Consider the following 19,316-nt stretch of genomic DNA (forward strand, 5'->3'; position numbering starts at 1 on the left):
GACTGAAATTTCACACTCCAGCTAATAGGAAGCTCTGCCTGGAAAACATTTTTAATATTTCCATATTGGTGTTTATTTTTTTGCTGGCATTTCAGTACAATCTGCCATCTCTTTGTGTTGTGCGGAGATCTAATACAACCTCCTACTTCTCCCATGGTCCTATTTTACCATGAAATGAGTCTCATCCACCCAAAGGCTGCTGGCTTTCCTCAGTGGCTTGCTCATGTTATCACATCAAGATATGTGAAAGAGAAGATGCCGATGCTGTGCCGTACTGAAAAACTTGGTACCACCATCACCCCTTTGTGCAGAAATATAAAATGTAAGGAGATGTTACTCTCTAAAGCTTTTAGGACCTAGTAGCAATGAACAACCTCTCAAAATACTTGGTTGTTTCTCCTAATGTGGGGAGAAGCCTAGACAAATAACCAAAAATACAGCTATGAGGTGCCTGAAGGTAAATACCACAATATCACCCCCAATGCTCAGGTCTGGTAGCTGACAATAACCTGACATCCTTTTGACTGACAGTTTCCAAAGACGAGTTATATGTAGTGTCAACCCTATTCTGAACAGCTGTGCTAAAAGCAGAGCAAAGTTACGGGGAAATCTCTCCTGAGCACTTCTGTTTCCCTCCCCGTGGGAGGGTGCTGTTTCATTGCTCACTCCACCTCACTTTTCTGCTCCACAACTTTTTCATGGCGTTTTTCACCTCTCCATTTCGGAGGGTGTAGATCAAGGGATTGAGCATAGGCGTGATGATGGTGTAGAACACAGAGACCATCTTGTCAGCTGAGAAGGTGGTGGATGGGCGCATATAGATGAAAATGCATGGCCCAAAGAAGAGAACCACAACAGTGATGTGGGAGGTACAGGTATAGAGTGCTTTGAGGCGCCCTTCAGAAGAGCGTGTCCTCAAAGAAACCAAAATAACAGCATAGGACACAACAAGAACAACAAAACAGCTCAGGGAAATCACACCACTATTGGCAGCCACAGTGACGCCAACGATGTAGGTGTCAGTGCAGGCCAGCTTCAGTAAAGGGTGAACATCACAGAAATAGTGGTCGATCTCATTGGGCCCACATAACGGCAGCTGAACGACCAGCAGGGTCTGCACCATGGAGTGCACGAAGCCTCCTACCCAAGAAGCTGCCACCAACCAGGCACAGACACGCTTGTTGACAATATTTGTGTAATGAAGTGGCTTGCATATAGCAATGCAACGATCATAGGCCATCACTGTGAGAAGGAAGATCTCGGCGCACCCGAAGAAATGGCCCGCAAAGAGTTGAGCTATGCAGCCCCCAAAAGAGATGGTCTTCTTCTCAACAAGGAGGTCATGAATGAGTTTGGGGGCTGTGACAGTAGAATAACTGATGTCTAAAAAAGACAAGTAGCTCAGGAAGAAGTACATGGGAGAGTTCAGCTGTCCACTTGTCTTTATAGTAACGATGATAAGCAGGTTTCCAAGAATGATAGTGGCATAGAAGAGTAAGAACAATGAGAAGAACACTTTTGCTACTGTCTTATCTTGTGTCAGTCCATGGAGGATGAACTCCGTCACATTGGGTTTGTTCTCTAAAGACACCATGTAGAGAGGACCTGAAGCAGAGAAAACAGACACCAGCTATGGCATTAGACGTGGGACATTATCAGTACACATACATACTGATCACTGATATATTAAATATTAAACGTATTTCCTTTGCTGACTTTTTGGGACGGTTTCCATGCAAAGTCAATGCTTCCCTCAAGAAATAACAGGGAATATCCAGATCAGAATGTATTATTGACATAGATAATCACAAGTGCAGATTATTTATTTAAAGAGAGTAGTAGAAATAATACCCTCAGGAATCCTAGTTCTCCCTTTCGCATTTTTTAAAAAAGAAGACTAATTACCAGGTCCCCCACTTTTACCTTATAAGGTTGATTTGGAAATAAAAGTTGACCAAAAGAGATAGCGTGGCTATAATTCAAGTCTCAACACCTGGATCATGGCTTGAGGAAGGTCCTTTTTCGAGCAGTGTTCATACTCTCCTTTTCAGTCCCCTAAAGGAATGCAGCAGAACTCCTCCTTGTTATCTCTCCCATTGTGACAGACCTGAGTAAGTCCAGTCGCAGAAAGAACTGGCCAGTGTTTTCTTGGGCCGCCTTTCTTACGGTACATGAATGAGCTAATCTGGAGCTAATTTGCATTAATGATGCGTTAGCAGGGGTTTGTACACCTCACCCAGGTGCTGGACACCTGTAGTGTGGAACACCTCATAAACACACCTGTAGTGACAGTGGGTTAATGAATGCACCACTAATGACCCTCCTTTGCACACCAACACCCATGAATTCACTTTGCAGCGTTCCCATGCAGCACACAAGTGTCACTAGCATTCAATTCATCCATGGAGACAGGGGTAGCAAAGGTGACCCCTTGGTGGTCTGAATTCTATCTGACAACCACACGATACTCCTTTCTTTCTCCTGAACTCTCTGCCTCACCTACTGGCTACTCCTCAGCAGAGGAAAGTCTCCTCAGTTGTCTCCACCCCTATCTCCATCAGCAGAGGGGAAGCACCATGGGGAACACCAGAGTGTGTGTGTGTCATGACCAGAATTGCCTGACATACACAACTCAGACAATGTAAGGCTGAGCATATAGGAATTGCTGTCATCAGTTCCTGAGTCCTCTCTGTAACACCGAGAGGACACAATGTCCTTTTGACAGATCTTTCTGGAAACAGCATATAACTGGGGAAAAAAACCAAACAAGTAAGGCAGCAACTGAAACAAAGGCTGAAAGATCCGTAATTGATTTTTTTTTTTAATAATTCTTGAAATGGACCTCACAAAAGTCACTCACCAGAAATGACTATTTTTAAAGGTAGGATTTCAGTCACGCTTGAACAAAGCAAAGGAACAACATCAGAAAACTTACACAGTTCATATTTGCAGAGAGTTCAATTGCTGTTCCTCCTCTGACCACTTTAGCTGCTTTCTTCAGAAGGTCTCAGCTGCTTAGATGTTGTGAAAGCAGCCCACACCCCTGCCAATTCTGAAACCTACAGAAAAGAACAGCCCGACTCTCCTTCTGCATTTCTCATTCTGTGAAAAGCAACTTCCAAGAGCACCTACAAGAACAACTATCTCTCACAAGCTGGGGAAATCATAGCAGAAATATTTAAAGTAAATCACACAGCAGAAGCACAAGACTCTGAGGAGTAATGAGATCCCAGAGGCATAAGATGTTTTGTCAGAAATCATCAGTGGACAAGGAGCTAAAAATTGTCCTTTGGATGGCTCTTGGGGTAGTCTCTGGAGAGTGATGTTGGAGTGTGGTCATCCAGACTCTCACATTGCACGTGGGTTTGCTTACTTGCTTGTTTGCTGGCTGGCTTTTTAATGCTGTCCAGATAAATAGATTATTGGACATGTATTTCTTCCGGAAGAATTTCTGGTTCAAATAAACATCACACCTGGCCACTTGCAAGATTTATATTCACCTTCCCTTTGCAATCAAATATTCTTGAACTAAAGATGTCACAGGACATTGATGAAAATTCTGCTTTCTGCCCTAAGCTAATATTTCTCATATGTGTTCTTACTTGTTATTGACTTGTTCTTACCATTGTATGTTGACAGCACGCAAAGGAAATATCGCAACTGTGCCTTAGACATCTGCTGCACAAATTTGAAACAAGAAGTAAACCAGTAGGTTAAGTCAAAAATTTAGAAAGGTTTGTGGTTAGTTCTCACTGCTTACCGGGTATTTGTACTGAGACAATGCAAAACACAGAAGCAACTCTTTAGGCCGGGTATTGAGTTCTAAGAATTCTTACTGAAGTAAGTGTAGAGGAGCCTGATGTGGTTTTCAGTAACACTTTCCATACGCTGTGGTGGAATATTTACCCAGCAGCACCCAAAAGTGAGACGTCCAGAAAAAAAACAACCAACGTGTGGTCACCCCCAAAGCATAAAAAAAATAAATCTATTTTTAATATATATATACACAATTTTGTGTGTATATATACAAAGCTATAAGCCCTAGCTTGGGCTGGGAACACCTTGTAACCTTGAATCCTACTTAAGTCATGTTGAGGTGTAACACAGGTGTGGGTGTTTATAGGGAATGTAGGTGAAGAAATAAAAGTGCTTCACTTACTTTCAAATGGCACCAAGCAGTTTTTTTCCTTCCTCACTCAGCTGATCTGGTGGTTTTCTGTGGGCAAGGTAGGGACGAGGGCCTCTTGTCTCACTGTGGCTCCTTGGGTGGAGACCCTGAGCTGCTATGGCTTGTCACCTTGTGACAGCTTTGACTGGCATCACACTGGCTTGGTCTTTCATCCTCATGTTTCTTCTCTTCCCTCCTGCAATAGTAGGTGTACCAGCTGTTTCCATGGAAAACATGCTTCTTAGAATCACAGAATCAGAGAATTGTCAAGGTTGGAAGGGGCCTTTAAGATCATCTAGTCCAACCATCAACCTAACTCTGATAAAGCCCATCACTAAACCACGTCACTAACCACTATGTCAACCCGTCTTTTAAATAACTCCAGGGATGGTGCCTCAACCACTTCCCTGGGCAGCCCATTCCAATTTTTAATAACCCTTTCAGTGTAAACATTTTTCCTAATACCCAATCTTAACCTCCCCTGGCGCAACTCGAGGCCATTTTCTCTTGTCCTATCGCAAGTGACTTGGGAGAAGAGACCAACCCATACCTCTCTACACCCTCCTTTCAGGGAGTTGTGGAGAACAATAAGGTCTCCCCTTCTTCCCTTGTGTGGGTGTGTAAATGTGTTCTGTTGGGGTAGGATTTGCCTTGCATACTGGAATAGTTCCTGAATAATTATTTTTTTTCCATTGACACATGAAACTGTGTCACAAATCCCTTCTTTTGTGACTCCTTCATTTCTTACCTTCAGCAAGGTGTCTTTCATTAGATCTATGATTGTGTATTAGTCTAAACATTAAACGAAAACACCTGAGTCAGAGCTGAAGCATAGAGGGGATGGTTGGGAGGATGGCATCAGTGACAGGAGAAGAAGATAGAATTACAGAACAGTTTGGGTTGGAAGGAACCTTTGAAGATCATCTAGCCCAAACCCCCCTACCATGGGCAGGGACACCTTTCACTAGATCAGGTTGCTCAAAGCTCCATCCAACCTGACTTTGACCACTGCAGAAAGGATCTGTTGCACTGGCAGAGGAAGGGGAGAAGCTTCTCCTCCTGTCACCTGCATCAGAAAGTGACCCAACTAGCACTCAATATCAGGTTTTTATTTGCTAACCTGTGGCTTCAAGATACCACAATGTGGTCCTCAGTTCTGCAAGCAGAAAGGACCCTCTGTTTCCAGCAGCAGGTGACCATATTCCTCTCTTTCCCAGCTGAATGGACCACAAAGCAGACGGAGTTCCTATGAAAGTTTATTCTTGAGTAATAGGATGCTCTACCTGGGCAACATTTTCAGTATTTTTCACCGTATTTATTTAAACTCTGGTGTTTCAGTTAGTGCTCAGAAACCCCAGGTCTGAGTCTGCGCTGGTTGACAAAAGAACAGAAAGGGAATGGCTGCTTGTCACAGAGTTCACAAAATCTTTCAAATTAAAAAATGAACCTTCAGTGTCTTCCTAATTACAGCAGGAACTAACAGCAAGCTCTTCTTTGAAAGGCAGTTCTGGGGGGAGTTTTCACAAAAGAGATCCCGTGCTTGATTTTCTCCAACCCTTTGGAAACGTTATCACAGCTCTACACCTTGCCCTTTCCACTTCCCACTTTTCCACTCCACAGTTTTCTCATGGCACTCTTCATCTCCCCATTTCTTAGCGTGTAGATGAGTGGGTTGAGCATGGGGGTGATGACGGTGTAAAACACTGCCACGCTCTTGTCCTCCGACAGATGGCTGGATGGACGGATGTAGATGAAGGTGCACGGCCCAAAGAAGAGAATGACCACAGTAAGGTGGGACCCACAGGTGGAGAGGGCCTTGTACCGCCCTTCCAATGTTTGACTTTTCAAGGAAAGCAGGATGACAAGGTAGGACATGACCAGGATGAAGAAACAGCTCAGAGTTATCATTCCGCTGTTGGCCACGACGATCACGCCCACAGCGTAGGTGTTGGTACAGGCCAGTTGTAGTAGGGGGTGGACATCACAGAAGTAGTGGTCAATTTTGTTAGGGCCACAGAAGGGGAGCTGAGTGGTTAGAAGAGTCTGCACTATGGAGTGCAGGAAGCCTCCTACCCACGAGCTGATGACCATCTGACCACACACGCGCCTGGTCATGATGGTGGTGTAGTGGAGAGGTCTGCAGATGGCAACATAGCGATCGTAGGCCATCACCGTGAGGATGAAGATCTCCGTGCAGCCAAAGAAATGCACCCCAAACAGCTGAGCTATGCAACCCACAAAGGAGATGGTTTTATTTTCGACAAGGAAGTCGGCAATCATTTTGGGAGCTGTGACGGAAGAGTAACAGATATCTACAAAGGACAGGTAGCAAAGGAAGAAATACATGGGGGAGTTCAGACGTTGACTGCTAATTACAGTGATAACAATGAGCAGATTTCCTGCCAAAATAATAATGTAGAAGAACAGAAACATCACAAAAAATATTTTCTGCACCCCCTGATTCTCTGAGAGGCCCAGAAGAATGAACTCCTTCACATTGCTTGCATTCTCCATGTCAATCAGTTGGGTGGTGAGATGCAATGTACAAGCCTAGGCACATGGAAAAATAAAGACAAGTGATTCATGAGGGTTTTTTTTCATTATTAATAATGAATTCTTTAGGAGAAGTGCACACAGACTAAGAAATGTAGAGGATTAGTATTAAGCTTACAAAGTGGTTTTCTTGGTTTTTTTTTTCTTCCACCCCCTAGGTTTTTAGTTCTCCTTGCATGAGACTTCAGCCATGGTTGTTACCTCACTGTAATACGTCCCTCCATCCTGGTCCTCCAGGATTTTGAAGGGCTGGATCTATGGCTGGTGTAATAAGAGCAAAGCCAGAGCTATCACCTCGGGCTACAGATTCTTTAAAGCACATTTGCCCTCAGTGTAGACCAAGTCCATGATAACAACCTTTGTAAAAGCAGTGCCTTTAAAAACATCTGGAAGTATTCCTTGAAATGCTGAATTATTTTACAACTAAAAATTATCTTTGAATTGTTGTTCAGAGAAAATTAAATGAAACCACTCAGAGAAAAAAAGAATCTCATGCATATATACATTTTGAAACATAAATTTGCAGCTTCATGGGCTGAACAAGGAATTCTGGGGAAATTATCTATCATGGTGAAAACAACAATCAATTTCATATATGACTTACGTGAGTATTTAGCTTTCTCTAAATCTCAGCAATGTTCCTTTGAGAGGAAGGAAGGATGAAAGGATCATCATTTCAGATCTTTTGATGCAGCATTGTATGAATTTTACTTTATACTGATTTGTGATACACTCTGGGGGATATTCTCAAGGGTTAATTTCTGTTTAGTGAAGCCAATCTAGCTGGTGGTTGAAGTCTGCCTATTGGCAGAACAGCTAAACCAAGGTCCTTTACAGAACCCTTTGTTTTTCCATTAAGAGGAGCATAAGTAAATTAACATCACCAGGGTAAAGTTAATTTCACAAAAGTTAACTTTTTGTCCCCTGAAAGCAGATCAGAGGTTTCCATAATGCCATGCCTGTCTTTTGGGTATGCTGTGCCTGCACTCCTTATTTCTAGGCATTTCTACACCTCTACAGTTTCTCTTTTCAGACATGGTCACGTTCCAGTGTGAATGTGGGCCTTCTTTGGTTTGGGCTGTTCCAGCTGTAGCCCCCCCGGAGCAGTACACATCACTAGTAAATAAATAATCCACACCTTTAAAAAAACTCAGTCCTTAACATTATCAATTTGGCATTATGCACCCAGAGACCAGAGTTGCTTTGGTCAAAGAAGCCTAGAAACCACCAGATTAAAGTCTTTACAGAGTTTAACCAAAAATAGGCACCTCTTAGAAACAAAATATCAGCTGTATGGGATTCATCCCAGTAACAAAACATTCCCAATCGACTGCTGTTAAAAATCACCACTGCAAGTCCTGCCCAATGACAACGCAAGCAGCTTCCTGTTTGCACATGTGATCTGAGCAGATCTGTGAAACCTTTCTATTAATTCATGTTATCTGGCACCTATTTAAAATGACAGCAAAATCAGAAAGTCTTGTGCAGGCAAAAACTGATTAAGCATCCGCAGGAAGCAGTGAAATGGAGAAAAACCAAAATTGCTCTCAAACCCACCAAGCAAAGCCTAGAGAGGAAGTTGGGAAAGTTAGGGACTTTTACTGTGCTTACAACTGTACCACCAGTAGGTAAAAGATATTCAAGAAGGGGGTAAAATTTACATGGATAATTCATTTTCTGATATATCTTAAAAAAAAAAATAAAAATCACAGAATCAGAGAATGGTTCAGATTGGAAGGGACAGAATCACAGAATCTTCATGTTTGGAAAGAACTCTGAGATCATCGAGTCCAACTGTAGACTTAAAGACCTTAAAGACCATCTCATTCTACCCCCCTGCCCTGGGCAAGGATACCTCCCACTAGACCAGGTTGCCCCAAGCCCCATCCAATCTGGCCTTGAAGCCCTCCAGGGATGGGGCTGCCACAGTTTCTCGGGGCAACCTGGGCCAGTGTCTCACCACCCTCAGAGTGAAAAATTTTTTCCTGAGATCTCATCTAATTCTGCCCTCTTCCAGTTTGAAGCCTCTACCCTTCATCCTACCACTACATGCCCTTGTAAAAAGTCCCTCCCCAGCTTTCCTGGAGACCCTTTAGGAACTGGAAATGGCTCTAAGGTCTTCACAGAACCTTCTCTTCTCCAGGCTGAACAACTTTTCTGCCTTTGTCGGGCAATTCATGACCAGCCTAAGGTGTCTACTTAAAGATGTGATGAATTACATGCTGGAGGGGCCTATTTCTTTCTGCTGTCTCTAAGAGGATGACTAGAACAACTACTTCAGTAGACGATTCACACAAGTTATGTCTCTTCTACAAGTATCTTTTCAGGGAGAGACTAGAGGTATATGATGTACTGCAATCAACTGCAAAATAACATAAAACCAATGTGGACTGCTAACATTTCAAAAAGAATGAGAAATTACACCATCTCCTTATTAAAAGCATTCTTCCCTAAAATCTCAGGTGGTTAATGGGAAACAAAATAATAAAATAACCTAATCTGGGACTACAGAACTAGCTCTGTGCACGGTTCCAGCCACAGACAGTTGACAAATTTAGAGAAAATTTCTTTTTGTATTTTCACATCTATTCAAGAAGGGAAAGAAAAGAGGAAAGGAAATCAGGAAAAGAAAAGAAGAAAGGAAAAAAAAAAAAAACAGAAAAAAAAGAATCCAGAGAACCTGGAAAACTTACCTCCTCTGTGCTTGGAGATCTAATTTTTTGAGTAAGGGGTGTATGATTTTATCTCCTCAACACCTGCCTTCCCTGGTAGGAATGTGTTAGAGCACAGAGTGTTTAAAGAACTTAGAATGGCTTCTGGAAAGTTTCCAACGCTTCCTTAGGATGTGCCTTTTACTGTGCAATCCCATCTAATTTAATTTCTTGTTTTTCTGTATCGCTTTCCTGCCAATGTGAGAAGCACTTTGATGGGCTGTCTGGATAGCCTGGCCTGGCCTGGCCTGTGTGCACTGAAAGATGCGTTCCCAACCCGGCAGGAGAAAGAAGGCTGAGAAGAAAACTGTTTAAGTAGCACTCTGTAACCATCTCCAAGGAAATCTCCCACCTGAAGGGCTCTTGGGGCTGGAGGAGGGAGGTGAGGAGGCTTAATGAAAGGAAGGCACGAAAGAAAGGGCTAAAGGAGGAGAAATTGATTCTGTCCTCAATGAGAACTTCAAACAAAGATGTATTAGAGAAATAGCCATCAGTCCGTGATAATGGTATTATGAAAGCATTTCAGGATTTCTCCAGTACAGCCAATGGATTAACGGAATACAAAACTGGACAATGATGTGCAGCGACCTAGTCCAGTTAATCCTTTCCAGAGTCACAGAATCATAGAATGGTTCAGGTTGGAAGGGACCTTAAAGATCATCCAGTTCCAACCCCCTGCCATGGGCAGGGACACCTCCTACAAGACCGGGTTGCTCAAAGCCCTGTCCAACCTGACCTTGAACACCTCCAGGGATGGAGCATCCACAGCTTCTCTGGGGAAAGCCATGTTTTATGGTTCTCTCAAGTGTAGAGGCCCATTAGACCCACTGTTTTGGCTTTAGAGCATTGTGAGTTATATAAAACAGGTACTTCACATCTTCCTGTATTCTGAAAGAAAACACATAAACACCAAATCTTCATTTTAAAAGAGTTAGAGAGATTTCTAGTAGTGAGAGAGGTGCCATGCTCTGGTGATGGTAATGGTTACCTGTCACAATAGTCTTCAAGCACACTTCTCTCAGTAGTGGCTGTGCTCAAGTTTTCAAAGAGACAGCAGATGATCTGGGTTACTTCTTGATGACCTTTCAAGTCCTATTTTGCATGAAATTTCATCACTGGCAATCCAGTGAATAAAGCTTCTCGCAAGAATTTGCATGTTCTTGCAAAGGTTGGTGAATTGCAGAGTAAGTAAAAAAATTCCTTCTTTTATAAATGGGGAAACCGAGGGAGGAAGTCAGCTCTTTTACACCTACGGAAGTCAGCTGAATTGAGTCTTTGTCACTCTGGGCTCTCCTATGGAAAGAAATAGATCTTTCCAGAAATTGACTCACCTGATCTACCTCAGACCTGATTTTAGGATGGGGTTAGGTTTAAAATAAACATCTAGAATTTGAACAAAAGTTGCATCCAGAGAGTTACAGTCAATGGCTTGATGTCTAGGTAGAAACCAGCAATGAGTGGTGTCCCTCAAGGGTCAACAGTGGGACCAATACTATTTAATATCTTCATCATTGATATAGCCAGTGGGATCGAGTTGCACCCTCAGTGAGTTTGCAGATGACACCAAGCTGAGTGGTGCAGCTGATACACTTGAGGGAAACGATGCCATCTGAATGATCTTAACAGGCTTGAGGAGTGGGCCCATGAGAACCTCATGAAGTTCAGCAAGGTCAGGTACAGGGTCATGCACCTGGGTCGGGGCAGTTCCCACTATCAATACAGACTGGGGGATGAAGGTATTGAGAACAGCCCTGCAGAAAAGGACCTGGGGATACTGGTGGATGAAAAATTCAACATAAGTCGACAATGTGGTCTTGCAGCCCAGAAAGCAAATCGTATCCTGGGATCCATAAAAAGAAGTGAGACCAGCAGGTTGAGGGAGGTGATTCTCCCTGTCTGGTGAGACCCCATCTGGAGTAGTGTGTCCAACCCTGGAGTCCTCAGTATGAGACAAACATAGACCTGCTAGAGTGGGTCCAGAGGAGAGCCACAAATATGATCCAAAGCTGGAACATCTCTCTTATGAAGACGGTAAGAAGAGAAGACTCCTCCAGACCCTCTTGTAGCCTTTCAATGTATACAGGGGGTCATAAGAAAGACAGAGAACGGCTCTTCAACAAGGCCCATAGTGACAAGACAAGGGGCAATGGTTTTAAACTGAAAGGGAGTAAATTTAGATTGGACACAAGGAAGAAATTACATTGACACAAGGAAGAAATGATGAGTGTGGTGAGACACTGGCCTAGGTTGCCCAGAGAATCTGTGGTTGCCCCATCCCTGGAGGGGCTCAAGGCCAGGCTGGATGGGACTTTGAGCAACCTGGTCTGGTGGGAGGCATCCCTGCCCATGGTAGAGGGCTGGAACTCAATGATCTTTAAAGGTGCCTTTCAACCCAAACCATCCTGGTTCTATGCAATCTTGCTGTCAAGACAAGCCTCATTTTTCTTAACTTTAAACTTCTGCAGCCAAAGGTGAATCTATGAAATGAAACACAATAAAGTGAATGGATATGCCAATTCATGCAGCAGTTCAACTCGGACTCATCACTGCTCTGAAGTCTACTGTGTATTTTTAGTTCTGACTTATGGGTGTCAATAAACAAGTCATTTCATCCATTACCTGTTACTTTCCTGACATTTCTTGAAATTTAGAATGATCCAATAACAGCCAAGGTAATCTAACCCTCTCCCAACATGGAATCCCAATGATCTATGCAGTGCATATGAAAATCCCCAAATTAATGAGGAGGTTAAATACTGCTCTGGATGAAAATAGTCCTGTAATTTAAAGATCATCTTACACTGGAGCCTGGACTCCTGGCCAGGTTAATAAGGGTTAAGAGTAGTCACTATAGGAAATAGAGTATTGGGTAAGAAAGTAAAAACAGTCTTACAATCTTTGGGAAAGGAAGAGGAACAAAAAATGACAGAAGCAGCTAAAGATGAACCACCGGGTATCTCGCCTGCTAAACTCATTTGGGCCAGATCTGCCAGTTTTCGTACCCACTGACACACATGGCAGCAATTTGGCCAGCGTCATACTCATGTCCTTTTGTTTCCCTAGCCAAATGGACTAGCAAAAGTGACTTCATGCACAAGCCCAAAATAAGAGTCGCTGGTATCTCCTGTTACAAAATAGTTTCCTCTAAAGACGTGCTTACAGCCAGAAAAGGAGAAAGGTGTTTTTTCTGTTTTCACTCCACTTACTTTGGCAGGTGGATCTGGACATCATGGTGGTGGTAGCTCATGCACATGGAAGGATTGTGCATTGTGAGAAGATGACTGAGGTGTTGTGGTTGGGTAGTGAATGCTGGCAAGGGGCTGTCTTGACATTGAGGTGAGGTGGTGAAGAGATGTGAATTTGATGGTGGGAAGGACGGGGCTGAGGCACTGTTTGGGGAGGAGAGGTTGTGAAACTGGAAATGGAAGGCACAAGGCTGGAAGCTGTCTGGAGGGATTTTGTGAAATGGGAGGTGTGGTGAAGGACTGTGCTGAAAGACAGTGTGAAGTGGCAGGTGGTGATACTGTGGGGCGTGAAGTTGCCTTGAAAGTTGTCTTCTGATGTCCTGACATCAGAAGCAGGCACTAGGCATCAAAGGCAGCACAAGCAGAGTTTGGGCAGTTGTAGCTTCGGAGGTGTGGTGTAAGGCTATGGAGGTTGGGTGAACCCTCCTCTAGGAAAGGTTGTGTGAAGCAGTAGGCACTAAGTAGGGTGGTAACTTGCACTGGGAGAGGCTGTGGGTCAGAAGAGGCCACTCGGTGGTGATGGGGGTGTTCAGGCCAGTTTAGCAGGGACAATAGGCTCTTGGGGAATGAGAAGTTGTGCTGTGGGATGTTGTGAAACTGTCAGCAGGCATTATGGAAGAGGACTGACCATTTCTCAATCTCTGTGACCCTCAGCAGCAGTAAGGCATCTTCTTCAAGGTCTGTGAAACCAGAGCAGCTCAGGGACAGGAGCAGGAAACAAAGCATCGGTGCAAGGGGCAAGGTATAATTTCGCACAGACAATTCTTATTTTCTTTGTATTGTCAGACTGGCTGAAGAAGGGAGAAGTAGAAACATCACACTGATAGGTTCTGTAGGAAGAAGGAAGGGGGAAGTGGTTCTAATCTAAGTGACCACGATATTTGCCCAAGAGAGTGATTGGCTGGCTGTCGGATGTCACGTTGAAAAGACCACAGCTTTTTAAACAGTGTCCAACTAGCCCAACGCTACAGTACGACACAAGGATTATCTCTGGACCCTATGTCACAGAACTCAGGTGACAATTGTACCCAGAGGACCCACACAAGGCAGCTGCTGCAAATCGGTCACTGAAATTCCAAGGAATCCACAAAAAGGTGAGAAATTTCTAGATGGTATCTTTGTCGGTGCACTGCATCCCATGCTTCCTGTCGTGCTTTTGGAGAGATGGTGAGGGGAAGGGAGGAGGAAAAAAATTGGACGGAAAGGAGAAAAAGGAGGAAATTTTCTTCTCCTGATGGTTAGAAATTAACTATAGGAAAGAAATTGTCTTGATCATTTTCAAGATAAGGAGAGCTTCATTCTGGGGACCTTTTTCCTTGAACAAGTGCTATTGAATTGCTCTAAATACAACTCTGTAATACAAGATACCATTATTCAGAGACATAGGATTAGAAGTTTTGGTCTTAAACGATTGCTCAAAATTAGCCAAGAAAATATGACATCATAACTTTGTGTCCATAGTCTAAAATGTCTTTGTGGCGTCAAGGTTGTTTAGACTGACATCTGCCACAAGAACTGCATGGTAGTCAGCATGCAAATCACAGGAAGGACGTTTAATCTCAAGAGAGAAGACTACCTAGACTCAGCTTGCTACTGTTTGATGCAAGCTTTCATTAATTAGTTTCATTAAGGAAGTAGGCTCACATCTTGAATGTTTCTTGGAGACACAAATGTGTCTTGGAGACAAGAAGAAATCAGTGTTTCCAAGGTAATAAATGATCAGAGAACTGTGAGTGACTTTTTTCAGTATTCTTTTCCGTGTTCTACAGAAGTCAGAGAAGGATTCCTTCACTTGCATCACAGTGGAAGGTAAAATTATTGATGTTTTGCCATTTATCCACACAGTGTCCATTACAGCCATATCTGTACCTGGCGATATGATCAATGGCACAGGACAATGTCATTTAACACTAGGAAATATGCTTGACAGGCTTAGGTTAGCTTGATTCCCTGAATGTCTGTTGGAGAGAGACACGCTTCTGGAGGATGGGGTCAATCACCTTCTGGAGGTGGCTGCTGCAGGGAGGTTAGAAGAGCTGCTGCTTTCCCAAAACACATGGTCAGAAGGCTGGAGTGGGCTCAGAGAGAGCTTAAGTGACACTTAGATGTTCGTGTCCTCTTCAAATCAATTGGAAATTTGCTTCAGATAGCTTGTGGCAGAGGACAGTGCTGCATTGGGTCTTCTAAAGGCTAGGAAACCATTTAACCACTGGCTCTGCCTTTCTCCTCATATCAGCCATGGTGATTCAGCCTTGAAGCCAGAATTAGAGGCTGCTCCAGCTGCTTGCTATTGTGAATCAAGGTCTGACAATTTGCTGCCACCCCAAAAGCAGGTAGCGAGGAAGTGAACAAAGCCATCAGGCTGTATCTTCTCAATTTGCTTGCTACAGATGCTCAGGGAAGAGGCAGCTTTGCTGGTGAGGTTGGTCAGGCAGTAGCTGCTCGGCCCAGATAAGGAAAGAGAAGGTGAGTCTGAACCAAGGCATGTTCCTGTTGTGAAACTGCATTGCAACAGAGATTCTGAGCATTCTGAAGGAGATGATGACGTTTGTTTTCCGTAGTTCCTCTCAATATGTACTGAAATTCTTTCTTTAGAGACCAGTCGTCTCTTAAGTCTTAACGCTAGAAGCACTCAAGGTCCAGTAGCAGCCAAGGATGGAATCATCCAGCTTCCTATAGAAGAGTATGGTGCGGTGCCAGAAGCTCCCTGGTTTCGCTCACCCCTAAAGGTTTCACATCCTGCAAAGCCTTGGTGAAGTTGAGGGTGGAATTCACCTCAGCCAACTTCAGCTGGCCACGCACTAATAACTCTCGCTGAAGCTGGCACTCTGCAATGTAGCTGCAGTTGGCAAAGACGGGCAGGTGGCTGGACACCTACTGAAGACAGGTAGAATAAAATGTATTATCATTGGTGGTGCTTGTAACCCTCCATTAATTCAAATGGCAGAGCTTTAAAGGTGGTGTTAAATGAGCTGTTTGCATTTTTAATGGTGAAAACCAGATTTAACGGTCCCAGCTGAATTCCCAACCAAGCAACATGCTGGTGAACGCGCCTTCCAAGGACTAATGCAGCAAGATTGTTTATGTTGCTCCAGGCCATCATCTGGCCAAGGAAATGACCTGCATTGGGCATTTATCTCGCCTCTATCCATGCAATGTGTCTGAGGTGCTGAGACAAAACAATAATGATTAAATCCGTCACATTCACCATGACGTTCCTTCATCTATGATTTCATGATTTTGCTTGTTTATGGAAGTCTGTCCCCATCTGCGCAGCATTTTGCAAAGAGAGAACAGACTATTCACGCTGGTTAGACTGTTCCGTGATTCACATCTTCCCAGCTCTTCCCATTTTGACTTGTTCCTCTGTTTTTTAAGACACTTCTCTACCTTCTCACATCAAAATTAATGGCTGGTGAGGAGGGAGGAAGGCAGTCACGTTGTTTGACCTTGTCAGACAAAAAAAAAAAAAAAAAAGGGGGGAAATAGTCATGAAAGCCTGTGCTTTCATGGATCCAAAGCACTGCACCATTCAATGTTGCTTCTTTGTCAGAAGGGACAGGGAACAAAAATGGGTCAACGCTTAGAAGTCAGCACTGCTGCAAATGGACTTTATGGGCCCTATGTCTGCAACACAGGTCACCCTTTGTGCAGGCTGGGGGAGACAAGCTAAATACTTGTAGTTTCAATCTGTTTTGGCTTAGCTGTTTGACAGCAAAGTCATAAGCTCCTCTCATGTCCACTGTGTACTCTTACTTCTCCTGAACTTTGCTCCTTTTTTGTACAGAAACACGGTCACTGGGTAGATGCTAAAAGAAAAAAAAAAAAAAAAAAAAAAAAAGGTGTGAAATCTTATTTTTCAACTATTTTTTTGGGGTCAAGATTCTCATTCAGATCCCAGTATCATGGTGGAAGAAGAAGCAGAGTGAGCTGCTTCGGGGAATGAGTTGAAAGAATTATTTGAGTCATAATTCCAATTTCCTGGGAGGGTCAGACATTTTGTCCCACACACGGTTCTCATGGTTTCTTTCTGAGAAGGATGTTATTATGGTCTGACTCTGTCAGACTGAATTGTTTATTTTCTGTGCATAGAGCTCTGTACCACATTAAACTGCATTTTATTGAAACAGAAATCAGTCATGGACATAAAAAAAATACCAGCTATTTGGAGTACTCTCTACCATGTTTTCTGGGCATACGCATAGGACAAAACCTGATCCGCTTTCATGCTAATTAAACTTCTGTGCTGATTGCCTAGAACTTTCACACACCTTTGGCAAGATTTGTCTCACCTAAATCTAGCGACATGAAGCAAAGATAATTATCCCAGAGTTGTTAACACTGGGTTCTCTTTTTATTCAGGCAAGAGGTACTTTTCAGACATGATTAAGATAAGATATAATTGCTTGTTAATTTGTAAATGCTGACTGCAAAAAGGACCCTCTAGAAATTAATTTAGAAAGGGAGAAATACACTGCAACCTAACCTTTTCTACACGTCATGTAGAATTCGGCCTTAGATACTTGGCCTTTGAACACCGCTCTGTGCTCAGAGTCCAAACATGGCAATCCCTCCCTAAATCAAGCTCTGGTGACAAAGAATTAGAACAAATCCAGAAACACCACCAGATCACCGTGAGGGAAAATGACACTGGAGTTACCACCTCTCTCCTCTGCTTACAGGTTTCTCTGAAGTCCCTCATTATGAATTCTTCAGCTACATTGATCTTCCTTCCAACTGCAGCCAGCCAGGCTCATGGTACGAATCACAGTGGGGCTGTGGGAAAGCCAGAGGCATCATATGCTGTCCTCAAGTTCATGGAGAGCTTCTGCCTCATCAGCGCTGCCTGTGGGATGGTGGGAAATGGCATGGTCCTTTGGTACCTTGGCTTCCGCATCCGGAGAAACCACTTCACAGTCTACATCCTGAACCTGGCCGCTGCTGACTTTGGGTATCTCCTCTGCATCGCCATCGAGTCGGTTCAGTACCTGATGCAGTTCAACGTGGGGGTGCAGTTTGGGATATTCCTCTTCCTGGACCTTTTCATGTATGGGACCGGCTTGTATCTCCTCACGGCCATCAGCATTGAGCGGTGCCTGTCTGTGCTTTGTCCCATCTGGTGCCGAAGCCACCGCCCAACGCTCTTGTCCGGCATCATCTCCGGCCTGCTCTGGGGTCTCTCCTTCCTACTGAACACGCTGGGGTATGTTTTGTGTATCCCTCAACCCACTACCAAGAGCTGCCAGCTTGTGCTCATCGCCATTGGAACCTTGGACTTCCTCTTCTGCACGCCCCTCATGCTGCTCTTCAGCCTGACCCTCTTCCTCAGAGTCAAGTGCAGCTCCCAAAACATCCGAACAGGCAGGCTCTTCATTGTCATCATGCTCACCGTCCTCTTCTTCCTCATTTTCGCTGTGCCACTGAGCGTCCTGGTCTTCTTTCACTTCTTGGGCCACAAATTCCTCTACTCCCCGGAGATCGGCTTTGTGCTGTCCTGTGTGAACAGCAGTCTCAACCCTGTCATCTACTTCCTTGTGGGGAGCTACAGGGATCGGAGAATCAAGTTCACCCTCAAGCTGGCATTCCAGAGAGCCTTTGAAGATTCAGCAGACGACAAAGACGAACGGGAAACCCGTGACACAATGACCATGTCCTCCTAGTACCCTGCTGTGCCTAACACAGTAGCACTGGTCTGGAGCTGAGGGATGATAGTTTACAGAAACAAAGAACTCTGAGGTACCGGGGAAGCTTTCTCTCACCTAACCTTTGGCATCTTCATTATAGACTTCTACCTTTTAGCTAGTGATTTTAAGTTCCATCTGTGGTCAGTGAAAACACATAAGCACCTGGACACATAATTTATCTGACTTGTATTAGGACCACGTTAGAAGTGCCAATTTCTTTTCAGTGGCCGTAATTTCAATTTGATAAGGTGAGGTGTCTTGATGTCTGAGTGGGATTCAAGGGAATCCCACTCAGATTTTGCAGCTCACTCAATAAATCTCTGATATTGTTGTGCTCTAAAATGCAAATTCATAAATTCTCAGTCACTTTTAACTCTGAAAATGAGATGGGAACCCATCCTCTTGTTGAAATGAGTCACGAAATTCCTGGAAGGAGAATCTATATCTCTCTCACTTCATTTCAAAAACCTGTATCTCAGCAGCACGTGCAACCTTTTGTGGCTCACAGAGTACACGATTCTTCGCTTCCTAATGTGAAAATTTCAAATGAAACCGTTCATGCCCTAGAAGTTCGTTTCTTCTGTTAACCAGGGAGGTTTCCACACCATAGAGTTGTGATGTAGTAGGAAAGGGCTCCAGCCCCTATGGGGAGGGATTCTTTATCAGGGAATGTAGTGATAGGACAAGGGGTAATGGTTTTAAATTGAAAGAGGGGAGATTTAGCTAAGCTACTAGAAAAAAATTCTTTCCTATGAGGGTGGTGAAACACTGGAACAGGTTGTCCAGAGAAGCTGTGGCTGCCCCATCCCTGGAGGGGTTCAAGGCCAGGCTGGATGGGGCTTTGAGCAACCTGGTCTGGTGGGAGGTGTCCCTGCCCAGGGCAGGGGGTTGGAACTGGATGATCTTTAAGGTCCCTCCCAGCTCTAACCATTCTATGATTCTATGATTTATGCAC

General features: G+C 43.9%; 3 protein-coding genes across 4 annotated transcripts; 1 reads left to right on the forward strand and 2 right to left on the reverse strand.

The window, feature by feature from the left end:
- Positions 1-655: 655 nt before the first annotated feature.
- Positions 656-2,558, reverse strand: LOC106891975 (olfactory receptor 4S2-like). Of its 2 annotated transcripts, XM_014948823.1 has the most exons (2): positions 2,547-2,558; positions 656-1,579 (listed from the first exon to the last, which is right to left on the reverse strand). In XM_014948823.1, exons 1-2 carry the CDS (start codon positions 2,556-2,558, stop codon positions 656-658), a joined length of 936 nt encoding a protein of 311 aa, XP_014804309.1. The 2 variants fall into 2 exon arrangements, with proteins under 2 accessions (XP_014804309.1, XP_014804308.1); XM_014948822.1 differs by lacking the exon at positions 2,547-2,558 and having other exon boundaries at positions 656-1,639.
- Positions 2,559-5,746: 3,188 nt separating this feature from the next.
- On the reverse strand, positions 5,747-10,300 carry LOC106891912 (olfactory receptor 4S2-like). The gene is made up of 2 exons (XM_014948742.1): positions 10,169-10,300; positions 5,747-6,718 (listed from the first exon to the last, which is right to left on the reverse strand). Exons 1-2 carry the CDS (start codon positions 10,217-10,219, stop codon positions 5,747-5,749), a joined length of 1,023 nt encoding a protein of 340 aa, XP_014804228.1. The 5' UTR covers positions 10,220-10,300.
- A 3,013-nt stretch (positions 10,301-13,313) lies between these two features.
- On the forward strand, positions 13,314-18,731 carry LOC106892033 (proto-oncogene Mas-like). The gene is made up of 2 exons (XM_014948901.1): positions 13,314-13,771; positions 17,360-18,731. The coding sequence occupies exon 2, from the start codon at positions 17,381-17,383 to the stop codon at positions 18,335-18,337; it is 957 nt and encodes a 318-aa protein (XP_014804387.1). The 5' UTR covers positions 13,314-13,771; positions 17,360-17,380; the 3' UTR covers positions 18,338-18,731.
- The last annotated feature ends 585 nt before the right edge of the window (positions 18,732-19,316 follow it).

This window comes from Calidris pugnax, unplaced genomic scaffold, assembly GCF_001431845.1.
Source record: "Calidris pugnax isolate Ruff unplaced genomic scaffold, ASM143184v1 scaffold107, whole genome shotgun sequence".
NCBI classification, from domain to species: Eukaryota; Metazoa; Chordata; class Aves; order Charadriiformes; family Scolopacidae; genus Calidris; species Calidris pugnax.